General features: G+C 37.1%; 1 protein-coding gene across 1 annotated transcript in view; it reads left to right on the top strand.

The window, feature by feature from the left end:
* Positions 1-20885, top strand: part of PIBF1 (progesterone immunomodulatory binding factor 1) — a 223918-nt gene that overhangs the window by 182070 nt on the left and 20963 nt on the right. Inside the window, exons 15-16 of the mRNA XM_081084193.1 lie at positions 3145-3275; positions 12075-12159. Coding sequence (XP_080940319.1) covers positions 3145-3275; positions 12075-12159 — 216 coding nt within the window. The remainder of the gene's footprint in view (positions 1-3144; positions 3276-12074; positions 12160-20885) is intronic.

The following is a 20885-nucleotide window of genomic DNA, read 5'->3' as shown; positions in this document are numbered from 1 at the left end:
ATTTCTTTCACCAGGTAAGGGAAGTTTCCTGTCATTATTTCTTCAAATAGGTTTTCAATATCTTGCTCTCTCTCTTTTCCTGGCACCCCCATAATTTGGATGTTGGTACGCTTGAAGTTGTCCCAGAGGGTCCTTACACTATCTTCGTATTTTTGGATTCTTTTTTCTTTTTGTTTTTCCAGTTGGGTGATTTTTGCTTCTTCGTATTTCAAATCTTTGACTTGATTCTTGCGATCCTCTAGTCTGTTGTTGGAACTCTGCATAATATCCTTTATTTCAGTCAGTGTATGCTTAATTTCTAGTGGTCCTTTTTCATAACCTTGAGGGTCTCACTAGATTTCTTGAGGGTCTCACTAAATTTATCGGTGGTCTCACTAGATTTCTTGAGGTTCTCGCTAAATTTATCGGCGGTTTCCATAAAATTCTTGAAAAACCTTATAAACGTGGTTTTGAACTCTATATCCAGTAGTTTGCTTTCCTCCATTTTTGTCATTTGTGACTTGTTTGTCTCCGCATTTTTTATGCTTCCCTGTGTTGATAGAGTGGCTTTCTGTGTTAGGTGTCCTATAGGGCCCAGTGGCTCAGCCTCCCCAATTACCTGAGGTAGATACTCTTGGTGACCCCTTTGTGGGCTTTGTGCACAGTCTTGTTCTAGTTAAGTCTTGATTGTTGTAGGTATCACTGGGAGGAATTGACCTCCAGACCAATTGGCTGTGAGAATCAGCTGTGCCTGCAGTGGGAGAACTTCTGAGCTGGAGACACCCTTAGGGGCAAGAGTTGCTTCAGTGGGGCTTTGGTGCTCACTGAGTCTGCCCCCTGAATGTGTCACTTATGGATCTGAGGAGTTATAATCTGGATGGTCCCACTCTGACCACTGGGTACACTGGCTCTTGGATCTCTAAGGAGGTGCTAATTTAGCGTCTGCCTGAGGCTACCCAGCAGGAGCTATGGAGAGATCTTTATGGATTCTTGTTCTTTTTGGGGGGTTTGGAGGTGCCCAGATGAGGCCCAGCTGTGAAGCAATGCAAGCTGTTGTGGGGCCTTGGACCTTCTTTTGGAAGTTCTGGGTCTTTCTGCAGTTTGTTAGGTAATTTTCAGGTTGCAAAGGGCCAAGCCTTTCATATGCAAAATCCCCTGTGCACAGCTTGGATGGGGCGGGGTCTCAGGGAATCAACAGGGCAGAGCAAACAGCTATGGCTGCTCCCCAGTCCTACCCTAAGAGGCTCCACGTCTCAGTGTCCCGGTAATCACTGCAAGCACCTCTGAGAGAAAGCCGCCCTTGAGTTTTGCCCGATGCCAGACAGTCCAGTTTCTCCCCATATGAGTCTGGGTCCCCAGAGACTCACCCGGAACTGGAGTTCAGAGCAGTCAGGAGCTTGAGACTCCTTCCTAATTGAAAAAGACAACCGCGTCCTCAGCTGCCAGCCCTTTTGGCTTGCGCCTCCATACCTCTGCACTTTACTTCCACACCTCCTCTGAGTCTCAGTGCTTTTCTCTTTCCTTCTGGGTGTAGAATTTTCACTCAGCCAGCCTTCCTGTGGTTCTGGCTGATGTCCGTTTTATCTTTTAGTTGTATTTTTGAAGTGGTTGTGCGAGGCAGCAATTTCCAGTGTTTACCTATGCCGCCATCTTCCTTTTTTTTTGGCGAACCTTTTGAGCTTGGTGTGTTAGCATTTTGAAAAACCCTAACTTAACTCTGGTGCCGTGTCACAAATATTGATATTTGCAACCATAGTAAAACAAAGATTTATATTTTTGATATTTATTTTATATATTTAAATGCCATTTAACAAAGAAAAATCAACCAAAAAAATGAGTTCATGTGTCACCTCTGACACGCGTGTCATAGGTTCTCCATCACTAACATAGACTGATGGAATAGCATAGAGAGCCCAGAAATAAACCCTTACACATGGTTAGTGGTTTCTCCACAAGGTTGCCAAGACCATTCAATGGAGAAAAGATAGTCTTGTCAACAAATGATGCTGGTAAAACTGCATATCTACATGTAAAAGAATGAAATTGGAACCATATTGCATACTGTATATAAAAATTAAGTCAAAATGAACTGAAGACCTAAATATCAGAGCTAAGGATATAAAACCCATACAAGAAAACATAGGAGCAAATCTTCATGACCTTGGATTTGGCAATTGTTTTTTTTAAATGACACCAAAAGTACAAGCACCAAAAGAAAAACAGTGAAAAAGACATCGCAGAAACAGAGAAATATTTGCAAATAATATATCTAATAAGGATTCAATATCCAGAATATATAAAGAAAACCTACAACTCAAAAAAAAAACCTACTCGAAAAATGAGCAAAAGACATTTCTCCAAAGAGGACATACAAATAGCCAATAAGCACGTGAAATAGCAATTTCGGCAAGGAAGTCAAGAAATCGGAACCAAGCACATTGTTGGTAGGATGCATCCACTGTGGAAAACAATTGGCAGTTCCTGAAAAAGTTAAATATAGAATTACCATATGACCCAGCAGTTCCACTTCACTCCTACCTAGATCCAAAGGAATTGAAGATAGGTACTCAAACAGATACTTATATACCACTATTCATAGCAGCATTAGTCACAATATCCAGAAAGTGGAAACAATTGAAATATCCATCAATAGATAAATTAATAAAGAAAATGTGCTATAAGCATGCAATGGAATATTATCCTATACTAGAGGCCCGGTGCATGAAAATTCATGCACTGCAGGGGGGTCCCTCAGCCCGGCCTGCCCCCTCTCACAGTCCGGGAGCCCTCAAGGGGCGGGAGGCAACCCGGTGATCAGGGGAAGGCAATGCCCCCATCATACCTCTGCTGCTGCCACTGCTGGCAGCGCAAGCCTCGGCCTTCTCAGCTGACAGATGGTAAGAAAATATAGTTAGCCCTTCCCCAAAGTTGGAAATAATATTTTATATTTTATTTAAATTTTTCTTCCCTTTTACATAGTCATTATTGTTGTTGAGAATAGCTATATTGATTAATTTTTTAAACTTTCCAATTTACACAGGGAAAGCTTTTCAGAGTAATTATTATAAGGGAGAGTAGGTATACTGTATCTGTGCTAGAGCATTTTGAATACTTTTAGTTTCTTGTAAAATTTTCTAGGTTTTAATGAAATCTGTTTTTCTTTAGCTTGACAGGGCTAACTCTCTGTTAAATCAAGCTCAACAACCTTACAGATATCTAATTGAATCGGTGCGTCAGAGAGATTCTAAGATTGATTCACTAAAGGAGTGTATTACACGGCTTGAGAAAGATGTCAGGTAAATCATCTACAAATCTTTTATTTGAGTAATAACGTAATACTGCTGTAGAGGAATTTGGTTTGTATATTATGGAGAAAAAATTAACTAATGATAGTGGTCTTAAAATGTAATGAGTATTAAATTTCTCTTAGAAAAACTAGGTCACATCACATTAGGTGTTCATATTCCACTTTATGGTCAGAAGTTTTAGCCTGACATAACAATGCTACACATTTAACAAAGCACTTTACTAGCATGACAACTATCTGGTCCTCAATCCCTAGATACTGTCTCTATTGGATTGACCAAAGAGAGAAGGGGAACACAACCAGATGCCATTTATGAAGTCAAAATTACTTTTTAAACATAAAATGTATACATTTACTTAGATTCCTGTTGACTTTGCCAAGGAATTTTTAGGCCTTTTTTCCTCTGAATCTTTAAGTAACCCATGAATTATCTAAATGTACATAAAATTATTTCACTTCCTTATATTGAAGTTGTTTTCTTATATAACACCTTATCCAAAAGACTTGCTCCATTTAATAATTACCCAAATTCTTTACATGTTCATCTATATGATCATTTTAGTCTTTTTAAATTGCAATAAAACAATGATGCTATACATAAAGAAAAAGGTTTTAATTTGTGAATGGTTGGCTAATTGACCTGTTGTTAGATTTTAAGCTTATTAGAATAAATTATTCTAATATACAAATTATTAACCTATTAATAAATACTAAAGCAGAGAATAAGATGGAAATTGTTAAATTAAGGAATTGGAAAACAGTAAGGAGAAAATAGTTTTTAAATCCAGGTTTCCTAAGTTTGGTTTTATATAACCAAAAATAAAAAACTCTGGGTTATTAACTCCAAAGGATGAGTGTTTTGTTGTTGTTGTTGAATCACATAATTATCTTCTCTTGTTTCTACCCCAACCAAAATAATTGGTCCAGAACTTTACTCCTGATGTAATTTTTGATGATTTAATTAAATAATTTAAAATCACATTTATGCTTTAAACATCAACATAAATAATTTCTTTCTAGATTAAACTTAGTTAAAATTATATTTAGAATATATATAAGCCAGCATTAATAAATCAAATTAATTAAACAATTATTCTATACATAGCTACTTGGGGCAATAGATTCTGTTTTATCATTTACAGAGTACCTGGTTATCTTAGGGAAATTGAGAAAAGAACCCCTAATAAAATTTTTTCTTCCTATATTATGTTTCTGTTATAGTTGAAATTTTGTATTGAGTCATTTTACCTTTGTAATCTTGGAGGAGGATATATAAAAGGCCTGTGGAAAAAATATTGCCTCTTTCACAATAAATTGCCTCTTTCACAAATTATTTTACATTCAAATAATTTTATTTGAATTTTTATCTTAGATAAAAATTTAAGAATTAAAATAGCTGAAAATGTTGACTATAGAGAAAAATAATAGATGGCTGTAGGAGAAAATTATAAAGATGAGCAAATTCAGCCCTAGGAAAATGAAGCAACTTTTCTTCCAAGAACATAACAACTTTGTTGTAGGGCCAAAATTTGAATCCAGATCTGTCTGCTTTCTAATTCTGTAGTCTTAATCATTATGTTATACTGCCTCCTTATGTTCTATTCTGAATAAGGGATAATTTTTCATTGATTAGTATAATTAAAGAAGAAAAGCCAAAAAATAATGTAGAAAAATGGTTAAAAGTAGGGCTTAAGTAAATTGATAATTGTGATAAGCACAATGGATATGTTGGGTTATATTTTTCTCTCTTATTTCAAAATATTTCATAATGAAGTTAAAAGAAAACAGATTTTAAAGAAGTAAATTACATGAGCTCAACTCCAGTACTTAGTTTTAAATTGGAACAAGTCAACTGAACTCTCCCAGTGGTCGGCAAACTGCAGCTCGGCAAACCGAGGCTCGCAAGCCACATGCGGCTCTTTGGCCCCTTGAGTGTGGCTCTTTCACAAAATACCGACTTCTGCACATGGGCCACGAAGTTTCAATCGCACTGTACATGCGCACCCGCACGTGGTATTTTGTGGAAGAGCCACACTCAAGAGGCCAAAGAGCCACATGTGGCTCGCGAGCCGCGGTTTGCCAACCACGTCTCTAAACCGTTGTTCAGTAGAACTTTGTGTAATGATAAAAACATATCACATCTATGCTGTACAGTATGATATCCACTATCTGTTCAGCATTTGAAATGTGGCTAGCGTTACTGAAAAACTAAATTTTTTATTTTATTTAAATTAATTTTAATTTCCACTTGTAGCTAATAGCTATGGTATTGGACTGTATACCCATTTTTTTATTTGTAAAATGAGGTAGGCACTGACAGCACCTAACTTATATGATTCTGAAGATTAAATGATGTAATGTTTGTAATACCACTGTGCCTATACATACACAAATGTATGATATTGTTAGTATTTATCTTATATTTAACAAATTTTTATATGTGCATTACCCACTTTTTTCTTTTTTTTAAAAGTCTTTATTATTGAGAGTATTACAGATGTCCTCCACTTTCCCCCTTGCCCGGTCTCTGTTTATATTTTATTCATTTTATTGTGTTTATTAGTTTTACAATAAGATCATATGATATTTGTCTTGCTCTGACTGGCTTATTTCCAAATTTTCATGTTGAAATTATCTTAAAATTGAAAAATAGCCCAGCTTTTGTGGCTCAGTGGTTGAGCATTGACCCATGAACCAGGAGGTCATGGTTCAATTCCCAATCAGGGCATATCCCGGGTTGTGGGCTCGATCCCCAGTAGGGGGCGTGCAGGAGGCAACCAATCTATGATTCTCTCTCATCATTGATATTTCTATCTCTCTCCCTCACCCTTCCTCTCTCTCTGAAATCAATAAAATAAAAAAATAAAGTGAGAAATAACATTTCTCAAAATATGTTGATAAGACTCCTTTAATAACAGCAAGAGTAATCATAAAATCTATGCCAATTATGTAATTTAGTACTACAAAAAAAAATTTGTGCTAAACATCTGATTCCTTTAAAGCTATCTGTGTTTCATAAATTTCCTATATAATAAAGAGGTAATATGCAAGTTAACCCTCACACCCTCACAAGATGGCTGCCTATGACCAGGCCGACCAAACAACTGAACAAGCAGGCTGCATGGGACGACCAGGCCGGCAGGGGGGTTAGTGAGGGACGACCAAATGACTGAACAGCAGGCTGCGTGGGGCGACCAGGCTAGTGGGGGGGGGGGGGGGCAGGGTGCAGTTGGAGGTGACCAGGCCAGCGGGGGGGGGCAGTTGTGGGCAACCAGGCCGGTGGGGGGGGGGCAGTTAGGGACAACCAGGTCAGCAGTTGGGGGTGACCAGGCCGGCCGGGGGGGGGGGGCAGGGAGGGGTGACCAGGCTGTCAGGGAGGGGGCAGTTGGGGAGACCTGGCTGGCAGCGGGGGGCAGTTAGGGGCAATCAGGCCAGCAGGGGTGGGGGGGGCAGTTAGGGTGACCAGGCAGGCAGACAGGTGAGCGATTAGGAACCAGTGGTCCAGGATTGTGAGAGGGATGTCCAGCTGCCGATCCCAGGGATCGGGCCTAAACTGGCAGTTGGACATCCCCCAAGGGGTCCCGGATTGGAGAGGGTGCAGGCTGGGCTGAGAGGACACCACCTCTCCCGTGCACGAATTTCATGCACAAGGCCTCTAGTATTGCATAATATTTTAGTACATTCTGAAATAATATTTCACAGGATACAAAAGCTTGCTTTTAACCAAAGCAACTATCTTCTGAAGTGAAAAATCAAGTTAATTTCGATAGTTTAATTATGGCCTTTGAGATGCTGTATATGTACTTGATGACATGAATGTGAAATGATGTCATGCCATAAAAAAGCCCAGTCAACAAGTCAGATACAGCAAGATAGGTCCTAGTGCTATCTGATCACCCTTCTCTGAGCTGATGACATTTCAAATGTAATGTAATTATCTTGGGCTTTTAATGTACATCAACCTGGTTTCTTTTCTCAGGGTAAATGTGTCTGTAAAATATAGATATTAATGTGAACATCAAGGGATAGTTGTGAAAATTAAACGAAGTAACAAATATAAAGCATCTGGCACATGAAAGAAATTCAGTAAATGTTACTTCCATTTGTCCTTCATTAATTCAAAATTTAAACATTAGCTAGCCCATCAAAAAATAAATAAATAAAAGGACTACTAAGAGATGATGTTCCTTGAAAATTCCTGTTCCTTTTTTGCTGGGTGTTGATTGTAATAATAAAGAATATTTATATTAATTGATTGTTTTTAGAAATGTTTCTCTAGCTTATACAATAAAACTCTTTTTAAAGAAATGAATAATGTTATCATTTTCATAGAAAATAAAATAATACCACTATACCACATCCACAACTTGCAAGTTTAGCTAATTATACAATATATTCAACGTCTGGGAAGGTTAGAGTAAATACACACTAAAATGAATCATTATAAGCATGTCAAAAGCTAACATTTAACTACTTTAAATTCCTCATCACTAACATAATAATTTGTTCTAAAGGTAACAGTGTTTATTCTCCTCCACCAAACTACAAGAGACAGTCTGCATTATGTAGTTTGATTTGTAGTTCAAAACTGAAGAAAGCATGGAAACAACAATTAGCATAAATTTTGTTTCCTGTCGTCAGTTTTTGGTTTATTCATAGCTAGCAGTTTAAGGAAGAAAAGAGTACATTGTCAACTTCTTTTGTATGGCTAAGCCAGGGTATATTGATCCAGGAAGTTAAGGAGCAAGATAGCAGGAATATGTTTTCATATAGCAGGTGAAATAGAGCCATAAACATGAATTCCTGAGTAATAATTAACAGTGAATTGAACAATTATGGGTGTAATATACCATTCATGATAGATGTGCTTACAAGGATATTTGTTTTGTAGTTGCTTTATGAGTCACGCATAGAAGCTTTATATTTGTAAAGGTTAGTTGCCACTGTTATAAAATGTGTCTTATAGAGACCGAACTTCTATTTGAGTAATTACATACATACTGAAAGAACACAGTGTAATAATCATCATATTTAGTTTTAGAAACCCACATGTGGAAGATGGTCTCCCTTGTGGTTCAAGGGCAAGAGAAGGCTAAGACTTTAAAAATACATATTCAAGTATTGTCTGTGGACTTCATACTATTTGTGATAAAACTGGTGTCCTACAGATAGAACACAGTTACTCTGTAAATCAATTCATCCACCCACCTTTTGTTCCATGTTACATGGTTACTTTGCTATTTAAATAAGGAATATTTATTCTGGAAAAAATTAAAGTTTACATATAAAGCATTTCTAATGAATTATCCAGTTAAAATTCTTTAATTACATCAACATTCTATTCCTGTTACACTACATTTTATTTAATGGACTTGTTGGTATTTGAGAGTGTGTGCATGTGTGTATGTATGAACTACATGTGAGTGTACTAGTATATATACATGTACTGTGTGTGTGTGTGTGTGTGTATACATGTATATGAACATTAGCATATATCTGTTCCTTGGAAAATCCTATTTCTGTTTACTGGATTATTTTAATTCTGAAAAATATTTTCTAAAGGAAAAGAAATGTTTTACTTGGCCATAGAAAATAATTACTAGGCCATAAAAAAAGTGATTCTAGCCCTAGCTGGTTTGTCTCAGTGGATAGAGTGTCAGCCTGCGGACTGAAAGGTACCAGGTTTGATTCTGGTCAAGGGCACATAAAGGTTACAGGCTCGATCCCTGGCGCTGGTCAGGGTGCGTACGGGAGGCAACCAATTGATGTGTCTCTCTCATATCAATGTTTTTCTCTCTCTGTCTCTTCCCCTCCCTTCCACTCTCTCTAAAAATCAATGGAAAAATATCCTCAGGTGAGGATTAACAACAACAACAAAAATTTTTTTTAAGTGATTCTAGCCCAGCCAGTATTGACCTATAAACCAGGAGGTCATGGTTCGATTTCCCAATCAGGGCACATGCCAGAGTTGTAGGCTCAGTCCCCCAGTGGGGGGTGTGCAGGAGGCAGCAGATCAGTGATTCTCTCTCTCATTATTGATATTTCTATTCCTCTCTCTTCCTGTCTGAAATCAATAAAAAAATATATTTTTTAAAGTGATTCTAGCTAAAAATAGATTAGAATTCCAGAGTTATAGAAATAGCTGATCTTTACCATACTTTGAGGAACTCTCTAGAACATGTCACTCAGTTTCCTTCATATCATTTAGTTCTTTTCAGTTCTGTGGCTCAGTAGGATTTCTGACGCCTAACTCCAAAAGTCAGTTTGTTTTTCCACTGAGCCACATTTACCTTTATTGGCATTTAATTACTGTTTTCCTCCGATGCCTGTTTTTTTCATCTAAACTAGTAACACTGTATAGCATTTATATAGAGTTTTATGTGTTTAATGCTTTATATAATTATTCATTAGAGAATTCACGTGTCCGTTTGACATGCACCAGTATTATTTTCCACTTGACAGATGTAAAAACTGAGGTTTGGTGGGAAGCGGACTGTGCTTTATGGACAGCACGCAGTTGGGTCCGTGGCACACGCAGTTGGGTCAGTGGCACACGCAGTTGGGTCCGTGGCACACGCAGTTGGGTCTGTGGCACACGCAGTTGGGTCCGTGGCACACGCAGTTGGGTCCGTGGCACACGCAGTTGGGTCCGTGGCACACGCAGTTGGGTCCGTGGCACACGCAGTTGGGTCCGTGGCACACGCAGTTGGGTCAGTGGCACACGCAGTTGGGTCCGTGGCACACGCAGTTGGGTCTGTGGCACACGCAGTTGGGTCCGTGGCACACGCAGTTGGAGACACAATTGTATCTAGTCTTTCTTCTCAGAGGGGAAGTTCTCAATTACTAGGAAGGAGGAGAATGTGAGTTTTCCCCCTTAAGTCCTTGGAATTACCAGTTTTTCCAGAATATCTACTATAATGCCTTGGGTTTTAAGAACAACTTCCTGCCTGGCATTATAAAAATTTGTAGCTTTCCATTTTCTTAAACTTAAAACATCTAACCTGTTCAGCAAAACAATTCTCATTAATTTTACCTTCATGGAATTGTTTTGACATTTAAGGAATTATTAGTATGTAGCTTAACTTCATTATTGCTTTTCTTAATTCTTTCGTACTGCTGGCTGAGTAGATTCATTCCCGTGGCTTTCAAACTATGTTTTATTTAATGATTCTAATTAACTTTTATATGTTGAATAATTAAACTCCAGACAGTGTAAGATAAGCCCCAAATATTTATCTTTTAAAATAGTATATCCTTAACAATTAGGCTCCTCACCCTTTCCTATCAGAAAATAGGCACATCAAATGGAAATGCACAATGCAGACTTAGAAATTAAAGTTTGAACTAAGAATTTGGAGACAAAAATTGTTTTCCCAAGTTTACCACAGACCAAATATCTGATTCAATTCTCTAGCTCAGTTATATACTTAGTAATTTAGTATGCGGTAAATTATAAAATACATACTACTTCTGTTTTAAGGAGAAGTGTTTTAATTTGATTTCCAGTGTCTATAGAGGTTTTTTTTATATTTTAAAGTATGTATTTTTTATTTCAGAGAGGAAGAAAGAGATAGAAACATCAGTGATGAAAATTATTGATTGGCTGCCTTCTGCCCACCCCCTACTGAGGATCGCGCCTGCAACCTGGGCGTGTACCCTGAATAGGAATCAAACCATGACCTCCTGGTTCAGAGGTCGATGTTCAACCGCTGAGCCACTCCAGCTGGGCATATAGAGTGTTACTATTTTGTCCATACATACTTTCTTTTTTTTTTTTTAATATATTTTATTGATTTTTTACAGTGAGTAAGGGAGAGAGATAGAGAGTTAGAAATATCGATGAGAGAGAAACATTGATTAGCTGCCTCCTGCACATCTCCCACTGGGGATGTGCCCGCAACCCAGGTACATGCCCTTGACCGGAATCGAAACCGGGACCCTTGAGTCCGCAGGCCGATGCTCTATCCACTGAGCCAAACCGGTTTCGGCCATACATACTTTCTTTTTACCTTTTCTATACGTCATACTTCATCTTTTTATATTTTGTGAGTAAATAGTCATCTTTGAAAATATTAATTTCATGTCCAGCCGGTGTGGCTCAGTGGTTGAACATTTACCTATGAACCAGGAGATCATGGTTGGAGTCCCAGTCAGGGCACATGCCCAGGTTGCAGGCTCAGTCCTCAGTAGGGGGTGGGCAGGAGGCAGCAGATCAATGATTCTCTCTCATCATTGATGCTTCCATCTCCTTCTCCCTTCCTCTCTAAAATCAATGAAATATATTTATAAAAGAAAATGTCTTCATACAAAGTTACTAGGTATTTGATTAGATCAAACATTACAGTGGCTGGTCTGATATCTTTATGGGCTATAAATTTATCTTTGAGGGGTGGATACAGGGATTGACCAAAAAGAAAAAAGAGAGAGAAAAAAAAAATCATGGTCACAGATAACAGTGTGGTGATTGGGGTGGGGGGGGGGGGGGGGCGGGGCCGGTTAGTAAAGTGGGGGGTAAATGCTGTTGGAAGGAGACTTGACTTGGGGTGGTGTACAGATGATGTGTTGTGAAATGGAGCACCTGAAATCTGTATAATTTTGTAAACCAGTATCACCCCCAATAAATTGAATAAAAAGGATAAAATAAATAATTTTTAAATAAACATATTTTTAATTTAAAATTTTTTATTTTAATTCAAAACAGATTTATTTTTAGTATTTTGTTATTTACAATTTGTTAATTAAATGTAAACCAATACTCACTTTAAACCTTGGTGTGTGTTTTTTTCAGCAATTTAAATAAAGAAAAGTCAGCTTTACTACAGATGAAAAATCAAATGGCGTTAGATTTAGAGCAACTTCTAAATCATCGTGAGGTACGTTTTCCATTTTGTTATAATTTTTACCACTTTAGGATTTTTTTAAGGTCCATGTTGGGTTAAGAGTATTGAATCCCAGTTCATTAATGAATTCTCACATTTGCATCTCACTGTGATCTGGCCCTTTATATTTAACTTGGGATAGTTCTTTCTTTATGACTTAATTTGTATTTTATTTTTTTATGTGTTAAGTTTTATTCTTGGGATGCCCCTTCTTCTTAATCCCTTATTGCCTTATTCATATTTGTCATTACATTTCCACATTATTTAATAATTATTTATCTCACTAAATTGTAAATTTTTTTATTGTACGTCTTATTCATCATTGTATGCCTAGAGCCTAGTGCACAATATTTGTGTGCGTTTTAAATTTTATAAAGTTTTTTCTTTCATATGTTCCTCACCAAAAATCTTTTAGAGTTAATAAAATCCCCATTTTATAAAAGGAGAAATGAGTTTTAGGTGGCTTGCTCAAAGCCAGTTAGTAACTAAGAGAAAACCCCAGTTTTTTAAGCCAGATTTATTGCAGAATAATATACATACAATAAAATTTACTCTTTTAAGCATTCATTTCTATAATTTTTTACTAACTCTCACAGTTGTTGTGTAGCCAGTATCACAATTGGTATGTGAAATAATTCCATCACCCCAGAAAGTTCCCTTATGCTCCTTTGTAGTTACCCTTTTCCCCAAATAGAATCCTAGTAACCACTGATCTGTTTTAGTCATTTGTTCCTTTTCCTTACTGAGTAGTATTCCAATGTATGGATGTACCAAAGTTTTTAAATCATTCACCAGTTGATGGACATTGGAGGGCATCTGTAAATAAAGCTGTTGTAAACATTTATGTGTGTGTTTGTGTAAAAATAAGTTTTTATTTCTCTTGGTAAATACCCAGGAGCAGGATTACGGGCTCATATGAAAACTGTATGTTTACCTTTATAAGGAAATGCCAAACTATTTTCCAAAGTGACTGTACCTTTTGCATTCCCACCAGCAGTGAATGAGAGTTCCAGTTTCTCAGCATTCTCCCCAGCAGTTGGTATTAAATACATTTAATCCAATGTATTTTTTCCACTGAGCTATCACTGCCTTTTGTTAGCCATGTTTTTACCATTTTGTTATCCTAAGAGAGGAGTGCGCAAAACAGATCATTGGTGTATGAGTGTCCGGAAGACATTTTTCCATTCTGGGAAAGACATACCAGATATTTGAGAAAAAATTATTGGAAGGATATTATTGAGAGAAATGAAATTGGGAATATTACTGGAAGCACTTCAAAGGTGCATATCCTAGAAATTGTGTCAGGGAATTGGGGGATTGTCTCTATATTAGAAATGGCCTTTGAAGTGAGTTCTCTTAGAGGTATATTTTATATAATGGGTAAAAGAGATAAGAAGGTGTCCCTGGTTTGGCCAGTACGGCTCGGTGGTTGAGCATCAACCTATGAACCAGGAGGTCACAGTTCAATTCCAGATCAGGGCTCATGTCTGGGTTGTGGGCTCATTCCCAGGAGGGGACATGCAGGAGGCAGTGGGTCAGTGATTCTCCCTTCCTCTCTGATAGCAATAAAAAAAATGTATATTTAAAAAGGTGTCTCTGGACTAGATTTTAGAGATGACTTTTAGGTAGATAAGTAGATCTGAATACAGGTTACAGATTAGGAAAAGCTCCTTTGAAGATGTTTATACGTTTTTCTGACTCCAGCATACCAGGCCTTATCTACCGTCACTTACGGTATGTCCTAGAATTCTGCCTTCAAATAATTGTTCCTTCATTGTGGAAACCTGACTCACTCACTCACTATGTGCATTTGCACAAATGTGTTTAAATTGAGTATTTAAGAGATAATAACTACAGGTTTCATTCAGTCATACCAACTTTTTTTTTTCATTAAGTTTGCACAGGAAGTATGTTTTTCAGAATGGCAATTCTCATGTGATTTTTTTTTAAATATATTTTATTGATTTTTTTACAGAGAGGAAGGGAGAGAGATAGAGAGTTAGAAACATCGATGAGAGAGACACATTGATCAGCTGCCTCCTGCACATCTCTTACTGGGGATGTGCCCGCAACCCAGGTACATGCCCTTGACCGGAATCGAATCTGGGACCTTTCAGTCCACAGGCCGACGCTCTATCCACTGAGCCAAACCGGTTTCGGCTCTCATGTGATTTTTAGAGAATTAGGCTAGACTCTGAAAAATAGATGAGCAGCTTTAATTTATAAATTTTGTACATCACACTTGAAATCACATTATTCATGAGCCCAAACAAAAGCTAAAAGTTTTACTCACTGCCAGGGCTGGCCAGCAGCCCCTGAACAGCGGATGAACAGATTACTCCAACATAGTTTCACTATGAAGGAGAGGGCTAAGGGACGGTCTGGCCAAAGGAGCCAGGCAGCCTCGATTGCCTGCCTCGTTAGCCTTTATTGGAATTTTTAGCTTTGGATGCAATCAGTAGGGTGAGTAATCTTGGGAAGACACATGTGTTTACATTGTCCTCTAGGCAGGGGCATCCAGAGATTAAGCATAAGGATTCCAGTAAACACCTGGGGGTCTGCATGTGCACAGACTTGTTTGGAAAGGTCAAGGAATAATTAGGGGCGCCACCTTCGACACTCCCCTAAGACTCCCCTAAGTCGGAATTCAAAAAAACAGGGCAGGCGGCCTTCCACACACTTCCCTTTCATCAGAATGTTCTCCTTATAACTTTCCAACCAAGTCTCCTATGCTCCCCAACAAGTCACTGGGTGAAAATTGAGTGGTATAGAACAAAATGTTTTAACATGAAAATTAAATAATAGCAAGATGAAACTACTCACATAAACTGCCTACTATGGCATGGAATCAGTGCAATTCACATGAATATATATCTAATTAATAATTGTCAGTTAATATTCATGCATTTAGTAATAGCTTCATTTTGGCAATTATATTTTAATAATCCAACTTTATGACTTTTCTTAATGCCAAACCTCTAAAGAAAAGTAGCTTTTTTCTTTATAAAGCAAATAAAAGTTTAAAAAAACAAGTCTGAGACAAGTTTTCAGTCTTTTTTTCTGAGAAAGAGTTTAAATACCAGCGTGCATAGTGTGTGCAGATGCAAAAAGCAAGTACATACTGCTTTTATGGAAACAACAGCCATTGACCCAGGGAAGTGCTTGACTATTCACTTGACCATTTACTTGAAACAGAACCTACAGGATTGATTTTTTCATCTCATAGCTCTTGAGGGCCAAGTGCTCAGAATAGCCAGTAGGTATAGTTGGATAAGAATAACTCAGATACCTTCACATTGTATTTCCGGTAATTTTGTCTTGTCAGTAAGTATTCTAAATTAGTGTGTGTTTCTGGACCTTGTTACAGCCTTAAAAATTATTGAGTACCCCAAAGAGGTTTTGTTTATGTTATTCCTATTGATATTAACGATATTAGAAATTAAAATGGAGAAATTTAAAATAAAAAATAAATAAAATTTAAAAATAAAGAAGAACTCCGATAAATATAATGTTTGAAAGTGAAAAGCAGGGCTGAGACTAAATTGAGGCAAGCAGGGCAAACAGGGCCCCAGAGAGAGGAGATGTCCAGTCTCAGAGGTGTGCACAATGTAGAGTTGGCACCTGACAGCTTCCTTCCCTTACTCCAAACATGTCAAACTCACGGCCCGCAGGCTACATGGGCCAGATATTTTTGTGGCCAGCCAATATAACGGTATGTAAGAAATGTTTTAATAAAAATGTCTAACTTAATTTTTACAATATCCTGTTATATATAATTATTAATAACGAACTACAGTGTTCACCAATGACTGATTGCTATAATCGTGTTGCATTCATTTCCCTTACGTACCTTACTCGGCGCACCATTTCTCTCCGCTAATACTAGCAGTGAATATTTTAGCAGCCGATGGCCACGTCATTAGTCTTGGATTGACTTGTTTGGTGTGCACAACAGGAAATATTTCGCTTTTGGAAACCAAGAAAAATAGGTTTATTTGTGTTACACTTATTAATTTGTGCAGTTATTCAGTGTCTGGTAAATTAATGTTCAAGAAAAAATATCAATTTTTATTAAAATGCTCTATTATTTTATGTTAACATTTATTTCAGCCATTTGTATTCAGCATGTCTCTATCGAAATAAACATACATTTCTATGAAAAGTGAAGCTTTTGTTTTTTTGTGACCCGCATAAACTTAAACCTTGTTTATTTGGCCTGTGTTAGCCTTTGAGTTTGGCATGCTTGCCCTAGTCAAGATCCTGGAAAAATTATCTGAGTCATTGTTTTAATCAGCTAAATTTTCTCTGTTTCAATTAATGATTCATAAAGAGACCAAATGAACATTTTAAAATTATTGTCCTCTTTTGCACTGGACAGCTCTAATTTTTTAACCAGTATCATTTAGTTCATATAAGACTATATGTGGTCATGTAATATAATCACTAGCTCATTTACATAGCTTTTAAGTATGTATTAAAAAAGAAAACTGGTGGGATAATTCTAGATTGACAATGTTAGGACATTTGGGACATGGGCACAGAGGGTTTTTATTTTTTTTTATTAATAGTAGCTCAAAATTATTAGTTTCAAAGTAACTCCTCTCATGTTAGGTTCAATTGTGATCTAAAGATTTCTAAAAATGATAAAATTATCGGCCTCCTATTCTACAAATTATTTAGCATTTACTCATTCAAAAAATGGTTGTGGGTGTTTGGAATTATGAGTAGTGTATTAGGTGATTTTTGCTCTCAACTTTTCCTTAGAGAAAAATGTATCTATCCTATCTAATAACAGACAAGCATTAAAATTCACTCTGATAACTGATATTTTAACTGACAAATTAAAGAAGCTCTTCTACAGCAAAGAACAATTTTAGAGAACTATCTGAAAGCAGTAATAGGAAGTCATATCAGAAAAGTTTACCTAGAATACAGCTGTTCCTAAAACCCTGGACGTGGTAGTTGTAGCCATAGCAACCTCTATGTGTGTCGGGCCTCTAAGGAATAATATATATTTGTGAAATATAAGATGTTTCTAGCCCAGCTGGTGTGGCCCAGTGGTTGAACGTCGACCTATGAACCAGGAAGTCACGGTTTGATTCCCAGTCAAGGCACATTCCCAGGTTGTGGCCTCGATCCCCAGTAAAGGTTGTGCAAGAGGCAGCTGATCAATGATTTTCATCAGTGATAGTTTTCCCTCTCCCTCTCTCTTTCTCTCTGAAATCAATTAAAATATATTTTAAAAAATAAATAAAGATGTTTCTAAGTCCTGGGACTCTTTTACCCTTTTATTCAGTACTCCCGCCAATAACATCTCTCAGGGTCCACACAGGCATAATAACCAACCACTGCTTGCTAAGTGCCTAGCATGGGCAAGACCCCACACTTGCCTGCATGTTGGACTAACTTCCATTATCCCAGATGACTTGCCTCTTACTGCAGTGTGTGTCCCTTAACAAAAAGAAAATAAACCCTGCAGTTAGCCAGGTTTCTTAAAAGTGAAGTCACAGTATAATTATCATTCTTTTATGGTATGTTTATGTTCCAGGATTCTAACTGACATGTTCTTTGTGATTTCTCGGAAAGTTTCAAGAACATTTCAGCATCACAAGTGTCCTTAGGCAATGCACTTCATAAATGGTTCAAACAAATTACATTTTTCCATATGTGTGTCATTCTTTTTGGTTCATACTTAACAGTTCTGAGATTTTCTTAAGAATACCTTTTAACATGTTTTTCTCATACACCTATGTAGTTAAATTTTATAGTCAGCATGACTAGGAAAAAAAACAACTCCACTAAGTGGGTAAGTTAATTTTGTTTTAATGAGGATATAATTATTTTTCAGATTCATACATTTCTCATCATAATGGTGCTCTTCAAATTAAAATTTATTTCTAATTGAAAATAAATGAGTATTTTAAAGAAAGACAGTTGTTACAGTGAAACCCAAAGCACACATATAGTATAAGTCATATTTTCCCTATAGTGTTTTAGAATGCTTTATTTTTTTTCATCCAAGGGTATATGTATTCAGGTCTGAGGAAAGTAAGGGAGAAAACTGTTGCAGAAAATACTCTTTGCAAATGTTGACTTTATATATACTTTAAGACAGAACCAAACCTATTGTATAACTTCTTTTTACCAAAATGTTGAAAACACTTTTAGATCAGTGTGTTATGCTACCATACACATTTAAGGGTCAGTTATAGATTGCTTTCAATCAAATATGTCTGGGAATGAGCAATCAGACAGAGAAAGGAAAAGTTTTACGTTATCCTTCGTAATGAGAGAGGTGGCCCTTGGCCTATGCCTTCTAGAAGTCAAAAGGGCATTAAGCTTGTCCCTAACATAGGTATTCTTCAGCTCATAATAAGAATATTTGTATATTTCTTTGTAGTTCTTTGTATATTCATTTGTTCCAAACCTCACGAGAGCCTTGTGATGGTCTTACACTCGTTTCACAGAAGCAGCGATGGGATCTCAGTTGTCCATTCTGTGGAATGTTAATTCCTCAATTTTTTTAAAATATATTTTTATTGATTTCAGAGAGGAAGAAAGAGGGAAAGAGATAGAAACATCAATGATGAGAGAGAATTATTGATCGGCTGCCTCCTGCATGTCCCACACTGGCGATCAAGCCTGCAACCCGGGCATGTGCCCTGACTTGGGAATCAAACTGTGACCTCCTGGTTCATAGATCGACGCTCAACCACTGAGCCATGCCAGTCGGGCATACCTCCTCAATTTTGAGTGGCATAAAAAACTCTTGAATTTCTTTTAGATTGTACTCTGTGGACCTGTATGTTTGTGTGGACTTGTACAGAGAACTTAGTAGAACTAGGTCATATTATTTTAAGTTTCATAAGTGTCTTGGCTCTTTAATCTTTTCATCATCTTCTTTACAAATATCTTTGTTGTATCCTGTAAGTAACACACTGTGTTGTGTGAAGCAATATAATATCTCATCATAAAAATATTTTATCTGTGTATATATGCCCTTTTAACTTCTTTCACATCTATTATGTATTGTACAGACCTGTCCTTTTCTTTTTTTTAAAGAATGAAATGTGTATTTTTCCCACTACATTTTAGAAGTTTAGTATGTTTTCTTTTACAAAGTTAAATACACTTCTTTTTGTTTTATCAGTAAAGAACAAGTAAATGACCTCTTGCTATCATTTCTAACCCTGTGTTTTTATGACTCTTAGTATAGTAGCAGTTATAACAAACCAAACAATTCTAAGACATAAGGAGACACAAAACAAACTGCAGAGCTATAAAATGAGTCTCTGGAACTTGTGGTGGCCAGGAGAGAATATTGACAATGATATGAGATAATTATGGTCATAATTCTGTTAGGTACCATATTGGCATGTTTTGATATGTGATTATATCAAGGAGATTTCGCTGAGAGAAGACTGGGGAGTAACGTGGAGAAAGTATAGGCCCTGGAGTGAGTCACACTCTGGAAACCGGTGCTCAAAACAGAGGATAGAGTTCAAAACCTACCAGATTATATTGAAATAGTGAAGGCCAGAAAATAGCGAGCATGTAGATGAATACTGTTACAGAAGGGAAAGCCAGGCACTAAAAGGACATGAATACCAGCAGACAAAGCAGTCAGACGTCTGAGGCGCTGTTCAGTGAGCAGGTGATCTAAAGGGTCCACACAGACCAATCAGAACAGAATCAAGGTGCCCACACTCTCTTTTAATCCGCAGTGGCAGTAGGTTTCAACTCAGGGGCCTACTTCAGCATGTTAATGCAGCTTCCTCTACCTGGGTCACGGTTGAGAATGACCTTAAGATAATGTCCAAGTTCAGGGAAGAATGTTTCAGGTGATTAATTAAGTCTTCTAAGCTATGACAGCACAATCATTTCTCATTTGTTTAAACACTTGAGCTCTCGCTAAGCTTTCAGTCATAGGGTATGTCTCCAAAAATGTTGATGTCATCGGAAATGTTTCAGACTAAGGAGTAGATTGGCCTTATTCCACTTTGCTCTACCCAGGACTTCTTTCTTTATTCTGTTCAAGGCCCCAAATTTTTATCACTAGCAGGTAATCTGAGGAAAACAATTTAGATGATGAAAGGATTCTTTTCAGTCACAAGAGAGATGAATGAACTGGGGGTGTTGAGAGAAGACTTAGATATAAGAAATTCAAAATAAGCATATGAACGAGGCAATAATAGACTTGTTATCCATGTCTCCAAAGGTTGGGATTAAAACCTAATGGTAGGCTGGCATCATTTTGGGGCTCAGCCATCTGGTTTTCCAGATGACCTATTAAATTTATAATTCTTTGGGCCTCCCCCCCCCACCCCCAAAAAAGCCAACTAATGGTAAACATTATAAGGAGAGCTGTTTTGTTTTTGTTGTTTTTTTGCTTCGTTTTGTTATTATTGTCACTGTTGTTATATTGCCTTGTTTTTTATAGATGCTAGGTTAAATAACTTGAAGAACCCTTCCAAACCTAAAATTGTGTACGTCAAAAGCCTTGATAGAAGGTATCTGCATTGTGTAAATAACAGATCTGAACCCAAAGAGACCTGCATTTGAATCCTAGTTTCACTTCTTAGTAGCTAATGAACTTGGCTAAATTTCTAAAAATCTTCTAAACCTTAGTTTCCTCATCTTCAAACTTCAGTTAATATCTACCTGCTGGGTATTTAGGAGAGTTTTAAATTATTATGTAAAATAAAGCTTGGATAGTAGAT

This window comes from Myotis nattereri (genome assembly GCF_964212035.1).
Source record: "Myotis nattereri genome assembly, chromosome: 2".
NCBI classification, from domain to species: Eukaryota; Metazoa; Chordata; class Mammalia; order Chiroptera; family Vespertilionidae; genus Myotis; species Myotis nattereri.
The sequence above is the reverse complement of the archived record's forward strand: the minus strand, read 5'-3'. Positions and strand labels throughout refer to the sequence as shown.